This window comes from Colius striatus, chromosome 24, assembly GCF_028858725.1.
Source record: "Colius striatus isolate bColStr4 chromosome 24, bColStr4.1.hap1, whole genome shotgun sequence".
Taxonomy (NCBI): domain Eukaryota; kingdom Metazoa; phylum Chordata; class Aves; order Coliiformes; family Coliidae; genus Colius; species Colius striatus.
This window is the reverse complement of record NC_084782.1, coordinates 5,070,934-5,092,132: the sequence shown is the minus strand read 5'-3', so window position 1 is coordinate 5,092,132 and position 21,199 is coordinate 5,070,934. Positions and strand designations below refer to the sequence as shown.

Sequence of the window (21,199 nt, the reverse complement as noted above, 5' to 3'; positions counted from 1 at the left end):
AAGGACACACCGTGACACTCCTGAAGAGGCAGATGGGACACTGCCCTTCCCAAAGCAGCCACCCTCCCTCCAACCCCAGGGCTTGAGCCCCTCTACAGCAGCATCAGGCCCCCACACCCCCCACCCCAGAGCCCCTCGGAGCCGGGCAGGGGGATGGGGCTGGAGCCAGGACCCCGCTCTCACTGCGGGAAGCTGCTGCGGCTCGAGGGGAGCCCGGGGCAGGGGCTGGGGCTGCGGAGGGGGCCGTGTCCTGTGCCAGCAGCAGGGCTGGAGTGCCACCTCCCGGGAGCGAGCCAGCAGCCAGACACCGCACACAGCCGGGCACCGCACACAGGCAGCACCGCACACAGCCGGGCACCGCACACAGGCACCGCACACAGCCAGACACCGCACACAGCCGGCACCGCACACAGACACCGCACACAGCCGGCACCGCACACAGCCGGCACCGCACACAGACACCGCACACAGGCACCGCACACAGCCGGACACCGCACACAGCCGGACACCGCACACAGCCGGCACCGCACACAGGCACCGCACACAGCCGGCACCGCACACAGCCGGCACCGCACACAGACACCGCACACAGCCGGACACCGCACACAGCCGGCACCGCACACAGACACCGCACACAGCCGGACACCGCACACAGCCGGACACCGCACACAGCCGGGCACCGCACACAGGCACCGCACACAGCCAGACACCGCACACAGCCGGCACCGCACACAGACACCGCACACAGCCGGCACCGCACACAGCCGGCACCGCACACAGCCGGACACCGCACACAGACACCGCACACAGCCGGACACCGCACACAGACACCGCACACAGCCGGACACCGCACACAGACACCGCACACAGCCGGCACCGCACACAGACACCGCACACAGACACCGCACACAGCCGGCACCGCACACAGACACCGCACACAGACACCGCACACAGACACCGCACACAGCCGGACACCGCACACAGCCGGACACCGCACACAGACACCGCACACAGGCACCGCACACAGCCGGCACCGCACACAGGCACCGCACACAGCCGGCACCGCACACAGCCGGCACCGCACACAGACACCGCACACAGCCGGACACCGCACACAGCCGGGCACCGCACACAGGTACCGCACACAGCCGGGCACCGCACACAGCCGGCACTGCACACAGACACCGCACACAGCCGGACACCGCACACAGCCGGACACCGCACACAGACACCGCACACAGACACCGCACACAGCCGGCACCGCACACAGACACCGCACACAGCCGGACACCGCACACAGACACCGCACACAGCCGGCACCGCACACAGACACCGCACACAGACACCGCACACAGCCGGCACCGCACACAGACACCGCACACAGACACCGCACACAGACACCGCACACAGCCGGACACCGCACACAGCCGGACACCGCACACAGACACCGCACACAGGCACCGCACACAGCCGGCACCGCACACAGGCACCGCACACAGCCGGCACCGCACACAGCCGGCACCGCACACAGACACCGCACACAGCCGGACACCGCACACAGCCGGGCACCGCACACAGGTACCGCACACAGCCGGGCACCGCACACAGCCGGCACTGCACACAGACACCGCACACAGCCGGACACCGCACACAGCCGGACACCGCACACAGACACCGCACACAGACACCGCACACAGCCGGCACCGCACACAGACACCGCACACAGCCGGCACCGCACACAGCCGGCACCGCACACAGCCGGCACCGCACACAGACACCGCACACAGCCGGACACCGCACACAGCCGGACACCGCACACAGACACCGCACACAGACACCGCACACAGCCGGGCACCGCACACAGCCGGCACCGCACACAGCCGGCACCGCACACAGGCACCGCACACAGCCCCTGCTCCAACGTTTAATGACAGAAATAAGTTAATAAGTTACCGAGGTAAGTGCCGCGGGCCGGGAGCTCCGCGGGGACCCCCCGGGCGACGCTCCCACGGGGCCGTTCCTGCGGCTGCGGGCAAAGCTCTCACATGCACCCTCACCCCGAGACCCCCCCGCACCCCCCCGCGTGTCCCGCTGCCCCACGGCCCGGCCGGGGGGGCGGGAGGGGGCCGGGGGGAGGCTGCAGGCGGCTCTGGCCACATGCACTAAGGAGGCAAGAAAAACGAGCAGGGTGGGGGGTCCCGGCTGCCGGGGGCAGAGGCAGCGGCGGGGGGTGAGGGAGGGGCGAAGGGGGAGCTGCGAGTCTGACCGTCGGAAGCCCAGGGACGGGCTGCAGCAGCAGGGAGGGGATCGGTGCAGCATCACTAGCCCAGCTCAGAGCCTGGCACCGTGGCTCCAGCTGAGACCCCCGGGGGCTGGCAGCAGCCCCAGCTCAGAACACTTTGGCACTCCCACCCTCCCTTCCAGCCCGGCTCTGTGGGGCTGGGAGCTCTGCGAGGAGGCACAGCCAGCCCTGCTCTGTCCTGCCACCCCTGCTCTGTCCCTGCCAGACAGTCACCCCCCCCAGGCCTGACCCCTGCTCCCTGCCCCCCACAGGGACATCGAAGGGGACAAACTGAGCACCACAGGACCTGGCAGGGAAGGAATCCTCTAAGCAAGAGCCTGGGCTGGGATACAAGAGATGAGGATGCTCCTTGGGGACCAGCATCCCCTGTGCCTGCATCCCTCCCTCCTCCACAGCCCCCACCCAGCCCCGTGGCCCCAGGGCCACCCTTGGGCAAAGGTTTATTACCTGTCCCCAAGCCCCCCTCCATGGGCAGCAGGATCCAGCCCTGTGTGCTGCTAGGAGGGTTTGCTTATTGCCTATGTCCCCCTGGGTTGCTGTGCCCGGGGGTGTTGCATATTAAGTCATTATTGCATAAATATATATATATCTCCTATATATATATGGCCCTGGGAGCATGCAGGGGCAGGCACGAGGCTCTGCTGTGCTTCTAGAGGTGCAGCTGCAGCTCTGCAGCCCTGCAAGCAGGGAAACAACCTGTGCAGAGGAGGATGAGGAGGGACAGACCCCCACTCCCCTGCCCGGGGGGACCCCCAATCACTGCCCTGACCTGCAGCAATGCAGATAACCCCCCCCAGGCGTGTCCCAGTCCCAGCAGCAGAAGGGAGACGGGGTCCTGCATAGCTGTGGTGGCCCCAGCTCAGCTCTGGGGGAACCAGGCAGGAGCTGAGAGGGGGGGTCCTGAGGGCTGGGGCTACGAGCCAACCCCCACGGGACAGGGCCAGGCTGGAGAACGCTCCAGGAGCGGGGTCTGGCCGTGCCACGGGCTCCCAGCCCAGCCCCCTGCAGATGTGCCCCCTCCAAGGAAGCCTTGGTTCAAGTAACAGGGCGAGGGACGTGGCTGCTGGGGGCCAGGCACCGCCACGCTGCTCCCAGCGCCCGCACCCGGGCAGGATCCGGCCCCGGCGCCTCCCTGCTCAGTCCATGTTGGCACTGGCCGACCTGGAGATGTTCAGGGTCTGGGCAGACACAGAGATGTCCTCGTGGTCCACGGGGCTGTGGTAGTCTGAGGTGATGTCTGGCTCGCAGGGAGGGACCTGCACAGCAGCCAGGCTGAAGGAGTTGGTGGAGCCTTTCCTCAGGCACTGCGAGTAGAGGCCGAGCAGCAGGTCCAGCTTGTGCTCAATGGACTGAACCTGCAGGGGAGGGGGGCGAGAGGGGCTGGGCGGGTCCCTCCCTGGGGGACGGGTCCCTCCCTGGGGGACGGGTCCTGGGTGACATCCTCCCAGGGACCAGCCCCCTCCTCACCTGCCTCTCCACTTTGACCACTCGGCCCATCATGCTGAGCTCATCCACCAGCTCCACCTCCAGCGCCGGCTTCTCCCCCTTCTCCCGGAGCTTCTTGTCTGCAGCCAGGCTCCCTCTGCCCACGATCTGGTCCACGCTGGCACCGAGGGACAGGATGTAGCCCATCACTCCCGGGGGCACAGCAGGGGTGAGGATGGGGGCTTTGGGAATGCTGCTCCTGCTGAGCACAGCCAGCGACTGGGGACCCCAAGGAACCCAGAGCCCCCTCCCCTGCAGTGCCAGGGCAGCTCACCGTGTCTGCAGGCTCTTGATCCGGCCCAGCATGTCCAGGTGACCGGCTGAGTACTGCTCGATGACGTCCTTCACGTCGTAGGGACGCAAAGTCTCCTTGAACTTCCTCTTGGCCACCAGGAACTTGAGGATCCTGCAGAGACACCCAGGCTTGGCCATGGGGCACTGGGGAGGACCAGGGGGCTCTGTGGGGGTCCTGGGTTTGGCCATGGGGCACTGGGGAGGAGCAGGGGGATCTGTGGGGGGTCCTGGGCTTGGCCATGGGGCACTGGGGAGGACCAGGGGGCTCTGTGAGGGTCCTGGGTTTGGCCATGGGGCACTGGGGAGGAGCAGGGGGCTCTGTGGGGGGTCCTGGGCTTGGCCATGGGGCACTGGGGAGGAGAAGGGGGCTCTGTGGGGGGGGTCCTGATTGTGGGGCTGAGACACCCTGCCAAACTCAACCCCTGCCAGGACCAGAGCTGTCTGCACACATCCACTTGTCCCCAAGTGCCAGGAGCTGCAGAGGAGCTGGGGGATGGCAGCACAGACAGTGGGGGGACATGAGAGGGGACAATCTCACCTGACAGCTCGGATGAGAGTCTTCACTGCTGGCATGATGTCCTCGAAGGTCAGGTCGCAGTGGGAGCTCTTCTCCTCGCTGCTGTCCTCTGGTGGGCAGCTGGCTGTGGGTGACAAGAGTGGGAAGGTGAGAGAGACAGAGACCTACCCCTCTGTGCCCCCCAAAATGCCAGCAGCCCCCCTCAGCATCACCCCCCACCGGTCCCCAGGGCTCACCCTCGGCCGGGGTGCGCGGTTTGAGCCTCAGGGACGCACGGAAGCGGGTCCTGTCATTGAAGCTCCAGCTCTTCTGCACCTTGGTGGGACTGGAGGCCTCAGAGACATCCTCAGTGCTGGGGGAGCGGTGCAGGGGGGGCCCCAGGTGCTGCCTGCCCCGGCTGCTCTGGCGCTGGGGGGTGCCCAGGCGGATGCGCTCCTTGATGCCCATCCTGGTGCTGCGGGGCACAGCGGGGCAGCGTCAGCACGGAGCTGGTGCCAGGCTCACAGGCATGGGGACAGGGAGAGGAGGGAGCACACATGGTACCCACTGCAGGGGGGCTGAGGATGGGAGGTGGCTGTGCTGGGCTCACAGAGAGCCCCTGGCATGTGATGGGCAACCAGGAGCTGGTGGTGCCACGTGGATCATAAAATCCCCCCTGCAGAGCTGCTCCAGCCCCAGCCCCTGCTCCAGCAGCTTCCCCTGGCTCAGGGGCATAGGAACGTGTCCAGCTGGGGTTGGAAACCTCCTGAGCAGGAGCCTCCACACCCTCCCTGGGCAGCCTGGGCCAGGGCTCCCTCACCCCAGCACCAAAGGACTTGCTCCTCCCGGGCCAGGGGCACTGCCTGTGTGCCAGCTTCTTTCCATGAGCCCTTGTCCTGGCACTGGCCACCACAGAACAAAATCTGGTCCCATGCTCCTGACACCCACCTTTCAGGTGCTTGTGTTACCAAGGTCCCCTCTCAGCCTTCTCTTCTCCAGGCTGAACAGCCTCAGGTGAGGAAACCCCACCCTCCCATCAGAGATGTTCCAGCCTCTGACCATCTGAGCAGCTCTGGGCTTACTCCTTTAAACACCTTTTCCCCCCCCACAAGAGCAGAGAAACAGGAGACAGACAGACTTAGAGTGGGGACAGACAGGCACAGTGGGGAGGACACACAGGAGAGCTGCCCTCAGAGCACCCAGCCCTGGCACCGTGGGGAGCAGCTCTGCCCCTGCCCCAAACCCCCTGCCATGGGGCACCCAACCATGGTCCTTCATCCTCCTCCTGAGGCTCTGCTCCAGGGAGTGAGTGGAGCAGCTGCTCTCCTGCCCTAACACCAGCTGCCCCCCAGGGAAGGGGAACAAGGGGCATCCTTTATGTAGGACCTACACAAAGCCACCCTCAGCGCTGCAGTTTGGGTGAGGGGGGACCACAAGCACCCCCTGGACATGCACAGGAGGCCAAGCAGCTGCTCAGCCCCCAGAGAGAGCAAACCCTGCACGAGCAGCTCTGCCAAAGCCCTGCACTGTGGGAGGTTGCTGGGTTCCCCAGGGCAAGGGATGGGCATAGGCAGAGGAATGGGCAGCACAGGGGGCTCCCGGCCCGTGCCCAGGCAGGCAGCTGGCACCAGGCAAGAAGGGCTGCCAGCAGCCCCTGCAGCCACAGACAAGCCATGCTGCCAGGGAACAAGGGAGGGCTGTGCCCCAGGGGACCAGGCTGGGGGATACACGTGGGATGGGATTCATCCAAGAGCCTCTTTGCTGTTGTTGGACTTGGCACAGCCAATGTGCCCGGCTCATCCATGCAGGAGGGGAAACCGAGGCAGGGCTGGCTGTGGGAGCTGGTGGAGGGACGGTGGGGACAGCCCAAGCCATGCACAGACCCCCTGCCCTATGGAAAAATCACCCTTCAGCTTCTACCCATCTGCCTCAGCCCTCCAGCCCCCTCCTCCCCGCAGCCAGCCCAGCACGGGGCACCATGCAGCCCCGGTGCCCCCAGCCCTGTGCCACGCAGTACCTCCATCTCCACGTGCCCCACGTCCGCAAGAGCCTCCTCTTACCACCAAAGATGGGGCTGGAGGATCAGGGCAGAGACACAGGAGAAAAAACAATGAGTTAGCCCATGGCTGGGAGGGAGCAGAGCATCCTGGGCCACCGTTTCCCTGCTCCCCCTGAGCTGCCAGCCCAGCCCCCTGGGCATCCCCAGCCCCAGTACCCACCTCCGCTGTGGAGGCAAGAAGCACCAGTCAAGTTGTTTGTGTAGGTCCTGCATAAACACCACCAACACCTCCCCCTCAGAGGGTAAGAACAGTCCAGTTGCTCAAAAGCAAAGTGAGCTGGTGATGGCAGGTGGTGCCAGGCAGCTGAAGGGGGGGCTCTGCACACCCCCTGCCACGGCACTGCCAGGGCAGAACGTTACCTGAGCTGTAAGCACTTGTGGGGCTGCACGTCCTCCTCCTTCCAGCTTGGGGGGAAAGGGGGTGAATGAGGGGCACAGGAGGTTTGGGGGGAGGTTGGAGGGATGGAGAGGAGGAGGGTGAGCAGGAGAGGGGAGGAGAGAGAGAAGGTGAGATGTTATGAGAGGTGATGCTTGTGGAGGAGGTGGGGGGAGGCTGGGCCCCCCTCCCCAGGGTGGGTTATCCAGGGGGCTGCAGCCTTTCCCTTGCCAGCTTCTGGCTCTTCCCTGGGAAGCTGAGGCCAGGCTGGTGCTGCTGCAGGGAGAAGCCCCCCCTAAGCCCATACTCACCTGGGGGCTGGTGGGGGGAGCAGGTCCCCCTCAGCCTCATGGCTCAGCACATCCCCCCAGCAGCATCACCCCCAGTACCAGGGGAAACTGAGGCAGGATGCCAGGGAGGAGCAGTGCTGCTTCTCCTGCCAGCAGCCCAGGGCCCTGTGCTGTGCCCATGCCCTGGGTGGGCACCCAGCAGCCATGGTGGGGGGTCTCCAGGACGCTCTCCGAAGGGATGGGGGATGAGGTGCAGAGCAGCCCCAAACCCTCTTGCTCTGTCCTCACCAGCACTGGGGCAGCTCAGCATCGCTGTTGCCCACTGCTGTGGGTATGGGAAGCCCACCTGGGACTGCAGGGAGTGTGGTTTGCTCCTCACTGGGCCCTGCAGAAGGGCCCCCACCACTGCAGCGCCGATGCCCAGCCTCTGCAGCCACACGTTACCCCCTGCACGGGTCCAGAGCTGTGGCCACATCAAAACAGTCGGTGCTGAACCTTGCAAGATGCTTCACCACGGTCCAACAGCCCCAGAGTCCATCCATGGGGACCAAAAGTGACCCCTCAGCAGCTGGGAGCAGAGCAGGATGGGTGCCACAGGGCAGGGACTGAGGCCAGGGGCTGCTCCTCTGGGCTCCTTGGGGCGACGGGCACCGGGGTGGCATCAGAGGCACACACAGATGAACAGAGAGAAGGCAGAGAGGAGGGAGAACACAGGGCCACGGGGCTGCACCCTCCTACCTTTCCCCTGAGCACGGGCTGCTGTGTGCCTGGCCCAGGGAAGGTGCTGGGGCTCCGTCGGGCCAGTTTGTCACCTCTGAGTTCCTAAATCCTCCGTTGCGGACCCGGTGCAAGTGCTCAAACATTAGGAGCAGCTCTCTGGGGTTGGGGGTCAAATACAAACAGGGCACAAATTACAACTTCCCAAAAGCAAACGAGCCAAAGGAGACTGGGCAGAGCTGGCTCCTCCTCCTCTGTGCAAAGCAAAGCAGAGCCACGGGCGAGGGGAGCGGGGGAAAACCCAGCAGCTCCCGTGCAAAAACCAGCTTGTTCCCAGCCCAGCTGGCAGCAGGCTGAGGCACCCGGGGGTGATGGTGCTGGGAAAGGGCTCCACAGAGGTTGTCCATCATCAGAGGGGTCAGGCTGTGCTCAGAGGGATGGCTGAGGCAGGGCACAGGCAGGAGAAGCAGAGTGGGGATGGGGGCACAGGCCACCACTCCATCTGGGGGACTGGCCACTGCTGGAGCAGCCAAAGAGGGAAAAGCTCAGAGCTGGCAGGGATGGAGTCCTCCCTCAGCTCCCCTGGGACAGGAGAAAGGGCTCCTGGCAGAGCAGGAGAGGCTGGGGGAGCCCCCCGTGGTGCCCATGTCGGGAGAGCTGGGCACCTTGCCTGGGGGTGATGCCCAGGACGTGTCCTGGGCTGAGGCTCAGAGGCTGCCCCGGCTGCTCAGAGCCCTGGCTTGGGGAAAAGACACCAAAACACAACAATCAACTTGTGCCTGCCAAGGAAAATGTGGCTGGAGGGAGCAGGGGCAGGCAGGAGGGCAGGGCTGTGGCACAGGGTGATGGCAACACACAGGGCAGCTGCAAAAGCTCCAGAATCTTCAGTAGAGCCATGGTGCAACATCCCAGGGGCTGTGGGACGGAGGTGGGCTGCAGGGATGGGGATGGGGGGGGTCTCTGCTGGATCCTCTCTGGGTCCATCCATGCTCCATCCATGGCCTCAGCCACGAGGTCCCTGTGCCCAGTGGCACCAGCCTGTTGGGAGGAAGGCTGTGAGGGGGAACAGGGTGAGATGGGTGCTGTGTGCTGGGAGGATGGTGAGGATGGAGGAGAGGCAGATGCTGTGCTGGGGCTGCCGAGGTGTCCGTGCTGCTCGGCCACACCGAGCCCTGGCTGGCTCCACGGGGCCCCTCAGGGGGTTGGAGCCCCACAGAGACTCCCCCTCATCCCTCCCCCAGCCCCTGCTTACCTGAAGGAGGGCAGCAGGCTGTCATAGTAGCACCAGGTCGCTGTCAGGTAGCTGTGGGTGCTGTCCGTGGAGTACAGGCGCCAGGCAGCCTGCAGAGCCCGTGGGCACCGGGTCACCCCCTGCCCTGCCCCCCGTGCCACACGGGCACAGGAGCTGCCAGAGGGCCTGTGGGTCGAGCCTGCAGCAGGCAGGGCAGCAGAGGGGGGAGGAGAGACCCCCAGCACGCACCAAGCCCACGTTACCTGGATGAGGTTGGCCGCCGGAGTCCGTCTCTTCTCGAAGTGCTTCTGCCGATGCTGCTCCTGCACTTTGAGGGCGAAGCCGGAGCCCAGGATGCCCTGAGGATGGAGGGGATGGGGCTCTGTGGGTGCTGGAGTCCACACCGAGGGCTGCAGGGGCAGGGTTTGGCCCCTTTGTGCCCGTGGCTGGTGCTACTCACGGCGGGCAGAGCGAAGAAGGAGATGCCCAGCAGGGCGAAGGCGGCCGCCAGCATCCTGCCCAGCCACGTCTCAGGGGTCTTGTCCCCGTAGCCAATGGTGGTGAGAGTGACCTGCCCGGGGCCAGAGCAGGGGGAGGCCTGGAGGGAGCTCCCCACACACAGCCCCATCCCACCCTGCTCATCCCCTCCAGCGCCGGGGGGCCGCGGTGGCCGAGCTTACCGTGCCCCACCACAGCGAGTCGGCGTAGGTGGCAAACTGGGCATTGGCATCCTTCTCTGCCAGGTACACGAGGAAGGAGGCGAAGATGAGCACCAGGAAACCGATGTACCAGGCGGTGATGAGCTCCTGCCAGGGCAGGGACGGGGTCAGAGGGCCCGTGGGAGGGAGGCTGTTGCTGGAGAATGAGTGTGCTGGGGAAGGGGCTGGAGCACAAGGGTGCTGGGGAGGGGCTGAGGGAATGGGGGTGTTGAGCCTGGAGAAGGGTGGCAGCCAAACCCTCCTGCCAGGGCAGAGGCAGCAGGGTGTTTTGTGCAGGTTCTCGCTGGGCTCTGGAGGAGAGTTGCCCCTGCACATCTCACAGCTGAGATGCATGTGCCTGAGTGTCTCCCATGAGTTCTGCCTCCTCACCTGCTCGTGCTTTGCCCCAGAAACAACCACATCAGAGCCCACTGAGCCCCAGCTCCCTCCTCTGCCACGCTGGCTGTGCCCAGCCCTCAGCTCTTGGCAGAGGGGCTTTGCCTGGCATGGGCAAGGCAGGAGGAGCAAGAGCAAAACATCTTGGAGCATCTGGTGGGATGGGGAGGGTTTTCACCCTGGGGAAGGGGCTGATGGGGAGGGGCTGTGAGGGAATGGGGGTGTTGAGGCTGGAGAAGAGGAGGCTGAGGGGAGACCAGAGCCCTCTCTGACACTCCCTGGCAGGAGGCTGCAGGGAGCTGGGGGTTGGGGTCTACTCCCCAATAATGAATGACAGGACAAGGGGAAACGGGCTCAGGGGAGGTTGAGGCTGGAGCTGAGGCAGAACTGTTTCCCTGAGAGGGGTGTCACCCCTGTGCCAGGCTGCCCAGGGAGCTGGGGCAGTGCCCAGCCCTGGAGGGACCCCAAAGCCGTGGGGCTGAGGTGCTGAGGGCTGTGGGTCAGCGCTGGGCTGGGCAGGGCGAGGGCAGGGCTGGGGCTGCAGCAGCTCCAGAGGCTTTGCCAAGCCATCTGAGTCTGTGTTTCCCTTCCCCTCACCTTGCTGTGGGCGTAGACGACGGAGCCCAGCAGCTTCCAGGTGCCGCCCCGGCGGTCCATGCGCACCATGCGCAGGATCTGCAGGAAGCGCAGGCTGCGCAGCGCCGACGTCGCCAGGATGTTGCCCTGAGTGCCGGCGGCGATCACGGCCACCGAGGCCACAAACACCATGAGATCTGGGGCCACACACACACACACTGAAGCTCAGGAGCCACAGCCACGCCGTGGTTGATGCTCTGAAGCCTCCAAGGCAGCCCCCGCCGTTACCTATCACGCAGAAGGGTTTCCGTGCGAAGCGGAGCCGGCCCCTCCAGCCCCGGTAGCGGCAGCAGCAGCCAGCAGCCCACACCCGGACGAGGTACTCCATGCCAAACACCACAATCATCACAAACTCCTGCCAGAGAGCACAGCTGGGGCTCAGCCAGGTGAGGTGAGGAGGGGGACGGGGCTCAGCTTGGTGGAAAGGGGTAAAACGAGATGCTGGTGCCCGGCCCTTGTGATGTGGAGCCGTCCCCGGGGGTGAGGAATGAGGGCAGGGAGATGGGAGCTGGGCTGTGAGGGCTGTGAGGGCTGTGTGAGCAGCCCAGCTCCTCTCCCTGTGTCAGCTCCCAGCGAGCTGGGCCTTTTCCTCCGCTGTCAGCATTGTCCTACCTCCGGCACAGCCAGCCCCGTGCTGCTTACTCGCGGGAAAGTCACACGGACCTTCCCGATTTAGTCTCCATCACCCAGAACAATCCCAGAGTCAGCCCTTTCTGACACTTCAGGGGGAAAGCTGCCTGGTTTTTTTAGCCCCTCCTGCCCTGCCTTTGCTGCTGCTTTTAATGTCTCTCTGCACCACACAGGTCTGGATGGGCCACCCCGAGCCAGGCTGCAGCTTGTCACCCCCTGAGCCAGACAGGCTGATGCCCATCAGTGGGGACATCTGGGCTGGGGAAAGGGCCAGAAAGGTTTTTGTCTGTGATCTTGTCTCTTAGGGTGTAATGTGAGGAGGAAGAGTGTGAGCAACAGCCCCACTCCCTGCTTACCAGGATGAAGAGGCACTGGTTGGCCAGTTTCTGGTGCTCCTGGATGGTGGAGAAGACTGACAGCACCAGGCAGCTGAAGACCAGGAGGAATCTGGAAGGAGAAGGTGCTGGTGTGGGTGTCAGGGCTCCCAGTGCTCCCAATGCACCCTCCCACTCACAGCCTGACCCCCCCAGCCGAGCTGAGCCACTGGGCACAGGCTTTGCCCCTAGATGGTGACATGGAGCAATTCAGGAGCCCACAAGCAGCTGCCTGTGGGTGCAGAGGCAGGGCTGTGCCTAAAGCCTACCCACTCCCAGGATGCCCATGGCTCTGGCAGCACCTCCCTGGCCCAGGGCACCCAGCCCACGGTGGGACTCCTCTACTACTTGGGCATCGCTCCAGGACAAGCTCTTTGCCCAGCTTTGGGTGCCCAGAGGGAACACAGCTCCCCCTGGTTCTCCCTGGGATGGACACCAGCCCTGTATTGGCACCCATGTGCCAGCCCAGCACACCCCCAGGCTGCCCCACAGGCACTGAGGAGGAGGCTCCAACACAGCCCTGCAGCCTCTGCCCGGGCAAAACAGCCTCTGCTTAAAGGCAGGGAGGGAGATGGAGGGTCCTGTATGGCAACAAGGTGCTGCTGCTGCCGTAGAAAGGGGACCAGAGCTTGTCCTGACTGTCCCCAACATCCCAGTCACTGGGGGATCCTGCTGGGACCACCTGGGAACAGCCAAGCCTGGGGCAGAGATGCCAGGGAGCTGCCCTGGGGCTGCCTGTCCCTCAGAGCTGTGCCAAGGCACGAGGGGCTTTGGCCCATTTACAGTAGAAGGGAAAAGCAAGGGAAATAAAAAACCCCCAGAGCAGACTGAAGCTGAAGCAAATCAAACTCCAAAAATACATTTTTTTTCCCCTGATCCAGCGATTCTAAAAAAGGCAAATGAAGGGTTTGAGGTGGCAGCAGCGGGAGCAGGGCCAGGGCTCTGCCACAGCCACGGCTGGGGGGGCTCTGGGCACCCCCTGGCCACTGCCAGCTCTGGGGTGGCCCAGCTCAGGCCAGCAGTGTGAGAGAGGTGGCCCTGGCAGCCTGTCCCCAAGCTGCTGAGTGTCCAGTATCCATCTCACCCCCCTCAGCAGCATCTCCCCACAGGGAGCAACACCCACCGTGCCCCAGACAGCGTGGGGGGCTCAGTTTGGGGGGATTCTGCCCCACACCTGCTTGGGAGCATTGCCCTGGCTCCTCTTGGTGCTCACCTGGAACTTCAGACCCAAAGAAAAGGGGTGAAGGCAGAGCCTGACCCACAGGCTGCCCCAGTGCCAGGTGATGCAGTGAGAGGGGACGACGCTCTGTGCCCTTTGTGGGATCACCCAGGCCCAGGAGACCTGGTGCAGACACTGAGCACAGCCTGGGGACAACGTGCACACCCCCAGCCCCAGGGTTTGGAGGGCTGGGGGGCTCTGCAAGCCTGGGCCACAGCAGGGAAAGAGGGGAACATGCAGCTCAAAACACAGCCTAAGGGGTCAAGCAGGTCCCTCCCCCCAGAACCACTGCGAGGGGGAGCTGGAGATGGGACTGATGGCACAGAAACCCCAGGGAACAGCAGAAGGGCTGGTCCAGAGGAGGCTGGAGCCACACACCCTGTGCCAGCTGCAGGAATGAAGGGGCTGGGGGTGTCACAGCCCTGCCCTCGCTGCAGAGGACGATGCTCCAAGGCAGAAGATGCAGCTGCAAGGCAGAAGGCTGGAGCCAGTCCCTTCTCCCTCTGAATTATTAATGGAGCCCCTTTTCTCCAGCACAGCAGCTCTGCCCTGAGCTCCTGCAGCCAGGGAGCACCCAGCAGGTCTCTGTCCTCCCAGGCTGAGGAGCAACATGAGCCCTGGCCCAGGGCAGAGCCTTTCAGCTCCATGCACCATCAGCTCAGTCGGGATGCAGCAGGGCACAGAGCAGGAGGCAAGGCAGAAAGCTTCTGGTGCCTCTCACCCCAGCTGGGGAGCAGGGAGGGGAGGGTCTCCAGCGCCTGGGGATGGGTTTGGGGAGCAGCAAGTCCCAGCTGGAGCCCCCTCATCCCCCATCCCCACAGCAACGGGACCCGCGGTAAAAGCTGAGCCACGGGAGTGCAGATGGAAACCTGCAGCCCCCGAGGTGGGAAAAACCTTCCTGGCAGCCCCCTCCACCGGCAGCCTGGGAAAGAAACGCGGTGGGAACACATCAGCTGCTGGGAATTAAGTCGTTAAAGCCCCAGCGAACGGTGCCGGCGGCGCATAAGCGGCTTAGGGACGGCTCAGATGCCTGGAGGCAGCTCATGAGCCAGGAACCGGCCGTCCCCCCCCCGGGAAGGCAGCCCTCGGGGGTGAAAGTGCCGCCTGCAGCAGCTCAGCACCGCGCTGAGAGCTCAGCACCGCAGCCAGGGCTCAGCCCAACCTGTGTCCATCACACGCTGCGCGGTGCCGGCGGTGCCAGGCTCCCTGAGCCCTCCCCAGCCACAGACAGAGCCAGGGAAAAGCTGCACTGCCAGGGAACGTGGGGCAAATGGGGCAAAGCTGGCAGGGCAGGGGCTGGCAGGAGCCTCGCTGCCTCCCCCTGCCCCAGCACCCAGGGGCTGAGGGGAGCAGATGCTGCTGTTGCATCAGCTCTCCACAAGAAACCTTCCATCACCATCCCACAGCCCCCTCCCCAGGGGCTCACACACCACCCCCAAATGTGCCCAGGCAGGAGGGGACCACTGCTGGCACCCTGGGCATGGGGATAGGGATGGGAACTCCCCTGCAGGAGCAGAGCCTGGCTGCACAGGCAGAGCATTCCTCCCCACATTGATAATTAAACCCCGGTGGGGTTGGGGGGGGGAAGCCAATCCCTTCCCATTAATCTTCATTAGAGCAGCCTTGGCCATATGCTTGTGGCAGCCAAGGAACAGGTGAGCTGGGAAAGCTGCTGAGCTCGGGGGAAACGGGGCCAGCTTGGCCCTGGCTAGCAAGGAGCAGCTCTGGGCAAGGCAGAACCAGCAAGGAGCAGCTCTGGGCAAGGCAGAACCAGCCCAGTGCCCACCTGGGTAACCAGGCTGAACCCTGGCACAGCCAGTGCCCATGGTGATGCTCAGAGCCTGTGCACTGGGATGGCACAGCCCAGCCAGGCTGCAATCCCCAAGCACAGCAGTGTCCAGGCTGGGAGGAGGGAGTGATGCTGGGTTCCTTGTGCCCTGTGTGGACTGGCCCAGGCTCTGCTTTACTCTCCCCCTGTGAGGAAGCCCAGAGCAGAGGCTGGAGGCTCACACTGATGCCCAGCAATAACTCACTGGAAGGGAAAACACCACGTGCAGGAGGATAAAAGGCTCAGACAGGGGATGAGGGAACAACCAGCCTCTGCCCCAGCAGCACAGTGCTGGGCAGTCCCAGGCTGTCCCCATCAGGCTGTGTCACTGGGTCAAAACTGCCCCAGCTCAGCCTTACTGGGGATGGGAAGAGGGATGATGTTTCATTCCCCACTCTGCCAGGTTCAGCTTCCCCAGCACCCTGTAAACAGCAAGGCTCAGAAATGCCCTGTCCCTCGCCTCAGCAGCCTCTCAGCTCCAGGGGATAAAAATAACCAGGCTGTGGTGGGCCTGTTTGTGCCTGTAACCATGGCAGGGGCTGGGCTGGCCTGCTCTGTGCTCTGCTCTGTGCCCTGACAAGAAGAGAAACACAAAGGCACTGAGTGTTTCCCCACGGTCAGGGAAAGCAGGGCTGGAACTAAGCAGCTTTGCCATGGCACCAGCACCACAAAGCCCAGCACATGCTCAAAGCCCAGCCCTGACCTGGTCATCAGTGCCAGGAGAGGAAAGGTGCTGCTCCAAGAGCCCTCCACACCCCCAGGGTACCAGAATGGGGTGTTTCCAGTGCCCTGGTGCAGCCTTGAAGCAGGACTGGCACAAGGAGCTTGTCTGCAGGCTGAACTCACCCTGCAGCACCCACAGCAGCAGCTCCAGGTGATGTCCCACAGCACACAGGAGCTGATGAGAGGGACCCAAAGCCTGAGCAGCATCACCCATCACATCACCCTCAGGCTGCAGAGCTGCACCCCCACAGCACCCAGTGCCCCCCAGCACCCCAACCCCGCAGGGAGCACGGTCACAAGGCTCCTGCAGATGCTGCCAAGACTCACACAGGGCAGCTCAGATAGTTTTGCTCTTGAATCATCTGGCAAGGAGCTGACTTAAAGAGGGGAAAAGCAAAGCAGTGTGTTTTCAGATGCACCTCACACCCCAGGACAGGAGTTGGGGCTGTGCCCAGCTGCAGCTCCTGGGGACTCCACAGGGGATGTGGGACCTTCAGGGCACAGGGACACGAGTGGCCCCGAGAAACTGAGGCAAGATGAGCCCCTAAATGCGTTGCAGGGGGGGCAGAAGCATTGCCAGGCTGAGTGGGCAGATGCAGGTGCTTGCTCAGCCCCACTCCAACCCTCACCTCCGAAGTAACTCGAGGGGGGAAGGAGAGGGGGTCACAAAGCCTCTCTGGGGTGACCAGGCATCACCTCTGCACCCCCCAGCACTGGGGTTCCCCCCCCCCATCCTCCCCCTTGAGGCACCCAAACTGGCATCTGCTGCTCTGGGCTGTGGGAGCAGCAAAAGAGGGAAGGAAAGAACCAAAGAAAGACGAAAACAAATCAATGCAGAGGCTCATGTTGTGCCGAAGCCGCTGAATTCTATGCCCCGGTGGCACCACGTCGGGCCGAGGAAGCTGCTGGGACGGCTCCTCCTGCCCTGGGCACAGCCCCTGCCCCAAGGACACAGCCCCGCGGCTGGGAAAGCACCGTGCCCAGCCTGGGACGGCACTTTAAACCCCGCGGGGTTAATCCCAGGAAGGTTTTACCGAGTGGAGAACCCGCACGGAGCAAACAGCCTGCAAACCCCTCCCGGGGATCTCACCCATCAAATGGCCCCGGGGGGGTTGGTGAGGGAGGGGCTGGAGCTGCCGCGGGCGACAAAGCCGGTGACAATCCCTGGGCTGCCCGGGAAAGGGCTTTTCCCCGTTACCCGCCGACGGGGGATGCGGGGAAATGCGGCGGGACGCACCGGCAGAGCCGCGGTACCGCGCCGGGATGCGGGGCCCGGGCTGAGCTCCAGCCCACCCCCCGCAGCCCCCTCCCGCAGCAGCATCCGAGCGCTGAGCTGCTCCGGGAGCCACGGGCTGAGCTCCAGCCCACCCCCCGCAGCCCCCTCCCGCAGCAGCATCCGAGCGCTCAGGAGCTCCGGAGCCACGGGCTGAGCTCCAGCCCACCCCCCGCAGCCCCCTCCCGCAGCAGCATCCGAGCGCTGAGCTGCTCCGGAGCGACGGGCTGAGCTCCAGCCCACCCCCCACAGCCCCCTCCCGCAGCAGCATCCGAGCGCTGAGCTGCTCCCGAGCAGCACACGGGGACCCCCCAGCAGCCCCCCTCCCTGCACCCATCCCATCCCCGACATCCCGAGGCATCCAGCCAGTGCCCGTGCCCGGCCTCATCCACCCACTGCCCAGCGAGCTCAGGGATGGCCCCGGGGCTCTGGCAGAAGCTGCCATCCCTCTGCTACCCCCCAACATACACGGGGACCCAGCACAGCACGGGTGGGGGATGCCCTGGGACAGCCCATGGGCTGGGCACCCTCCAAGCTCTGCCCTCCCATCGCTTACACTTCCACAAGGCAAATGAAGCCCCCAGCTCCAACCCAGGTGCGATGGTGCCAGCAGCAGCGGGCAGAGGAGGGGCTGAGCTGCCCAGGGTTTCAGGCAGGGGGTTGGGGGTTGTTACTGATGCTGCCAGCTCGGTCCTGCCTCATTTGCTCCAGGTCGAGCTGTTCTTTATCAAAGCTTCCCTCTAGGAAATGGGAAAGTGCTGAGCTGAGCTGCTGCTGCACCCAGCAGTTTCATAACCATGGAGAGGAGATCCCAGAGCCCCGTTTCCATCGGGGCAGCAGCACTCAGAGCCCTGGCCAAGGGCAGGGGCTGGCAGATGGGGATGGACAGCTTGAACTGAAAACCTCCCCAATGCACCAGGCTGCAGGAGAGCCCTTGGGGGTCAGGCCCTGGGGCTGCCAGAGGTGCCTGTGCCAAGGGCAGAGCCCCCAGCAGCTCTGCCCAGCAGCAGGGCACTCAGCACTGGCCACAGGCAGCAAAAAGCAGGAGCTGGGTATGAGAACAACCCTCCCCCATTTGCTTAAGAGGTGCAGATTGGAAAAGGAAATTTTTTCTTTGCCTTCTGTCTGTAAAGCCTTTGGGTTAACAGGCTGGTCACACTCCCAGATTTGCTCTGTAAGCTCCAGGGCTAGAAACTCATTTCAAGAGGGCAAGGCACAGCTTTGCAAGCCCCAGTACGTGCCTCCACGGCCCTGCCGTGGTTAGCAGCAGTTAGAGGGGATGGGCAGCTGACATTGCTCACCTCAGCCCCAGCTTTGCACTGCTCCAGCTGCTTCCACACCACGCTCATCTCCAGCCTTTGCAGAAGGGAAAGATCCTGCACAGGGGCTCTGAGGGGCTTTGAAGCCCCAGCAGAGCCCAGCAGTAACTCTGAGCACCCAACACAGCTCAGGGGCTGCAAGACAGCAAAGCCACAAAACCACCCTGCAAGGAGCAGCAGCAGCAGCCCAGGGCAGACACTGGGGATGGGAAGAAGCCATTTGGGATCAATTTGCTGACAGAAAGAGCCTGAACTTGTCCAGTAAATGATACCAGCTCAACCCCTGCTCTGTGCTCCCAGGCACTGGACTTGATCTTCACAGCTCCCATCTGCTGCAGGAGAGAGGGGAAAAAACCCACCAAACCTCAGCTTTGAAGGAGGCAGAAAGGAGTGACATTGACAGGAAAGGTTTCAGCACACACAGCTCCACACTCTGCAGCAGCTGCCCTGGCTACTCCTGCCAGGGAGTGTCAGAGTGCTGCTGTCTCCCCTCAGCCTCCTCTTCTCCAGCCTCAACACCCCCATTCCCTCACAGCTGCTCCCCATCAGCCCCTTCCCCAGGATGAGAACCCTCCCCATCCCACCAGATGCTCCAAGATGTTTTGCTCTTGCTCCTGCCTTGCCCATGCCAGGCAAAGCCCCTCTGCCAAGAGCTGAGGGCTGGGCACAGCCAGGGTGGCAGAGGAGGGAGCTGGGGCTCAGTGGGCTCTGATGTGGTTGTTCCTGGGGCAAAGCACGAGCAGGTGAGGAGGCAGAACTCATGGGAGACACTCAGGCACATGCATCTCAGCTGGGAGATGTGCAGGGGCAACTCTCCTCCAGAGCCCAGCAAGTACCTGCACAAAACACCCTGCTCCCTCTGCCCTGGCAGGAGGATTTGGCTGCCACCCTTATTAATTGTTTGCAGGAAAAACTCTTTCAGGGCATCATTTGCCATGTGGGTGCTGCTGCTGGAGCACACTGCAGAGGTGTTGGGAGGTGTTACAAATGGGCCCCAGGCTCCTCTCCTGCGTCCCCTGGGAGCTCAGGTGCCCTCTGAGCTGGTGACAAATTCATCCTGCCAGCTCAATCTGCTAACTGAGGCAAGACCCACTTTCCTGCCTCTTAACGAGCTCCAGCTCCCACAGCCTGCTAACGACTCAGCCCTGACTTACTGCTCCTGGAAGCAGAGGGAGAGGCACTTTGTCAGCTCCTGCTCTCAGAGGGTCTGTGCCCAGGTGGGACAGGGGGCACAGTGCCCATGCCTGGCACACACCAAGCACACATACAGCACACACAGGGCAGAAGGAGGGGGGAATGGCCTCCTTCCCCTTGCTGTGGCTGGCAGGGAGCTGTGTCCCCCAGCAGCTGGGGCTGAGCAGGGGTCTCAGAACAATCCTCCCCAGCACAGAGCTCCCCTCTGACTCCTCCCAGCCTCTGGGTGCATTACACCCCCCCAGTTCTGCACCCCCTTGCAACCTCTGAGTAAACAATCCCGAGGGGCTGAATTTGTTGCTCAGCCCTGAACTGAGCCCGTGTGTCTGAGAAGCTTTTGCTCTGTTAAAGCCATGGGATGCCCAGGTGCAGCCAGGAGAGATGAAGCAGCATGGCACAGCCCAGGCAACCCGAGCGAGCCCGGGCTGGGAGCAGCCCCGCTGCCCGGAGCATCCCAGGTGCCGTCTCTGGAGCGAGATGCCAATTGCAGCCAAGAACAGCCGTTCCCTGCTTCCCCCCAGCCCAGACACGGCTCTGGGGATGCTGAGCTGAGGGTGCTGCAGCATCCCAACGCTGCCACAGGTACCCAAAGGCACCTGCCCTGGCACCCCTTCAGGGAGCCTTCGAGGCTCCCCAGTGGCTCAGAGCCCCCGGCAATGCCCCCACCGCCGGGCACCAGGCAAGGGGTGGGACAGTGACCGCGGCTGGCTGCGGGTGCCACCCCTGAGGGTCTCTCTGCCCCTGGGGCCACCCCGGACACCGGGCACCGACCCCCGGGGTCGCGCTCAGCCCCGGTCCCGCCGCTCGCCAACCCCGGCGCGGGGCTCCCCCGGCAGCGGCTGCGCTCTGGGACCCCCGAGCGGCTCCAGCTGACACCGGTTCCGTGCCAGAAACTTCTCCAGCGGGGTCCCGGGGGGTCGGTGCCCGGTGCCCGGGGGGTCGGTGCCCGGGGGTCGGTGCCCGGTGCCGGGGGGGGGTCGGTGCCCAGGGGTCGGTGCCCGGTGCCGGGGGGGGGTCGGTGCCCGGGGGTCGGTGCCCGGTGCCGGGGGGGGGTCGGTGCCCAGGGGTCGGTGCCCGGGGGTCCGGTCGGAGCGACGGCTGCCCGGGGAGGAGGGGATGGAAGGGAAGGGGAGGATCGTCGTTCCCCGCCGTCCCACCGCCGCGGGACCCCCGGCACGGCCGGTACTCACATGAAGCCGTGGTAGACGAAGGCCCAGCCGCGGGGCCGCTCCAGCACGTTGTACAGACAGTTCTGGAGGCGGCGGCGGCAGCAGCGCTGGGACCCGGCGGGACGGGCGGCGGCGGCCCCGGGACGAGACCCCGCCAGCAGCCCCCGGCGGCCCGGGACGGGGGTCCCGCCGGGCGGCCCCGAGCCCTCGGTGCTCACGGCCGTCAGCGCCGCCGCCCGCCGCTCCCCGGCCCCGGCCATGGCGCTCAGGCCGCCCGCCGCATGGCCCCGCGGCCGCCGGACCCCCCCGCTCCTCCCGGCGCAGCCCCCGGGGCCGCTCCCCGCCGCCACCTGCCTTTAGCCGCCCGCGGGCCCTCCCCCCGGCCCGGCCCGCCCCGCCGTACCTGGCACCCGCCCCCGGGGCTCCGCGGGACGGGGCGGACGGGGAAGGGGGCGGGACGCGGGGCCGCACGAAGCAGCGGCTCCCGGGG

At 64.7% G+C, this 21,199-nt stretch overlaps 1 protein-coding gene across 1 annotated transcript; it reads right to left on the bottom strand.

Moving 5' to 3' along the window:
* Positions 1–3,104: 3,104 nt before the first annotated feature.
* KCNQ4 (potassium voltage-gated channel subfamily Q member 4) lies at positions 3,105–20,969 on the bottom strand. The gene is made up of 15 exons (XM_062014287.1): positions 20,731–20,969; positions 11,967–12,057; positions 11,209–11,335; positions 10,942–11,117; positions 9,931–10,056; positions 9,711–9,848; positions 9,514–9,609; positions 9,272–9,360; positions 8,041–8,178; positions 6,997–7,041; positions 4,835–5,052; positions 4,620–4,722; positions 4,062–4,193; positions 3,770–3,905; positions 3,105–3,657 (listed from the first exon to the last, which is right to left on the bottom strand). The coding sequence occupies exons 1-15, from the start codon at positions 20,967–20,969 to the stop codon at positions 3,439–3,441; spliced, it is 2,073 nt and encodes a 690-aa protein (XP_061870271.1). The 3' UTR covers positions 3,105–3,438.
* Between the last annotated feature and the right edge of the window lie 230 nt (positions 20,970–21,199).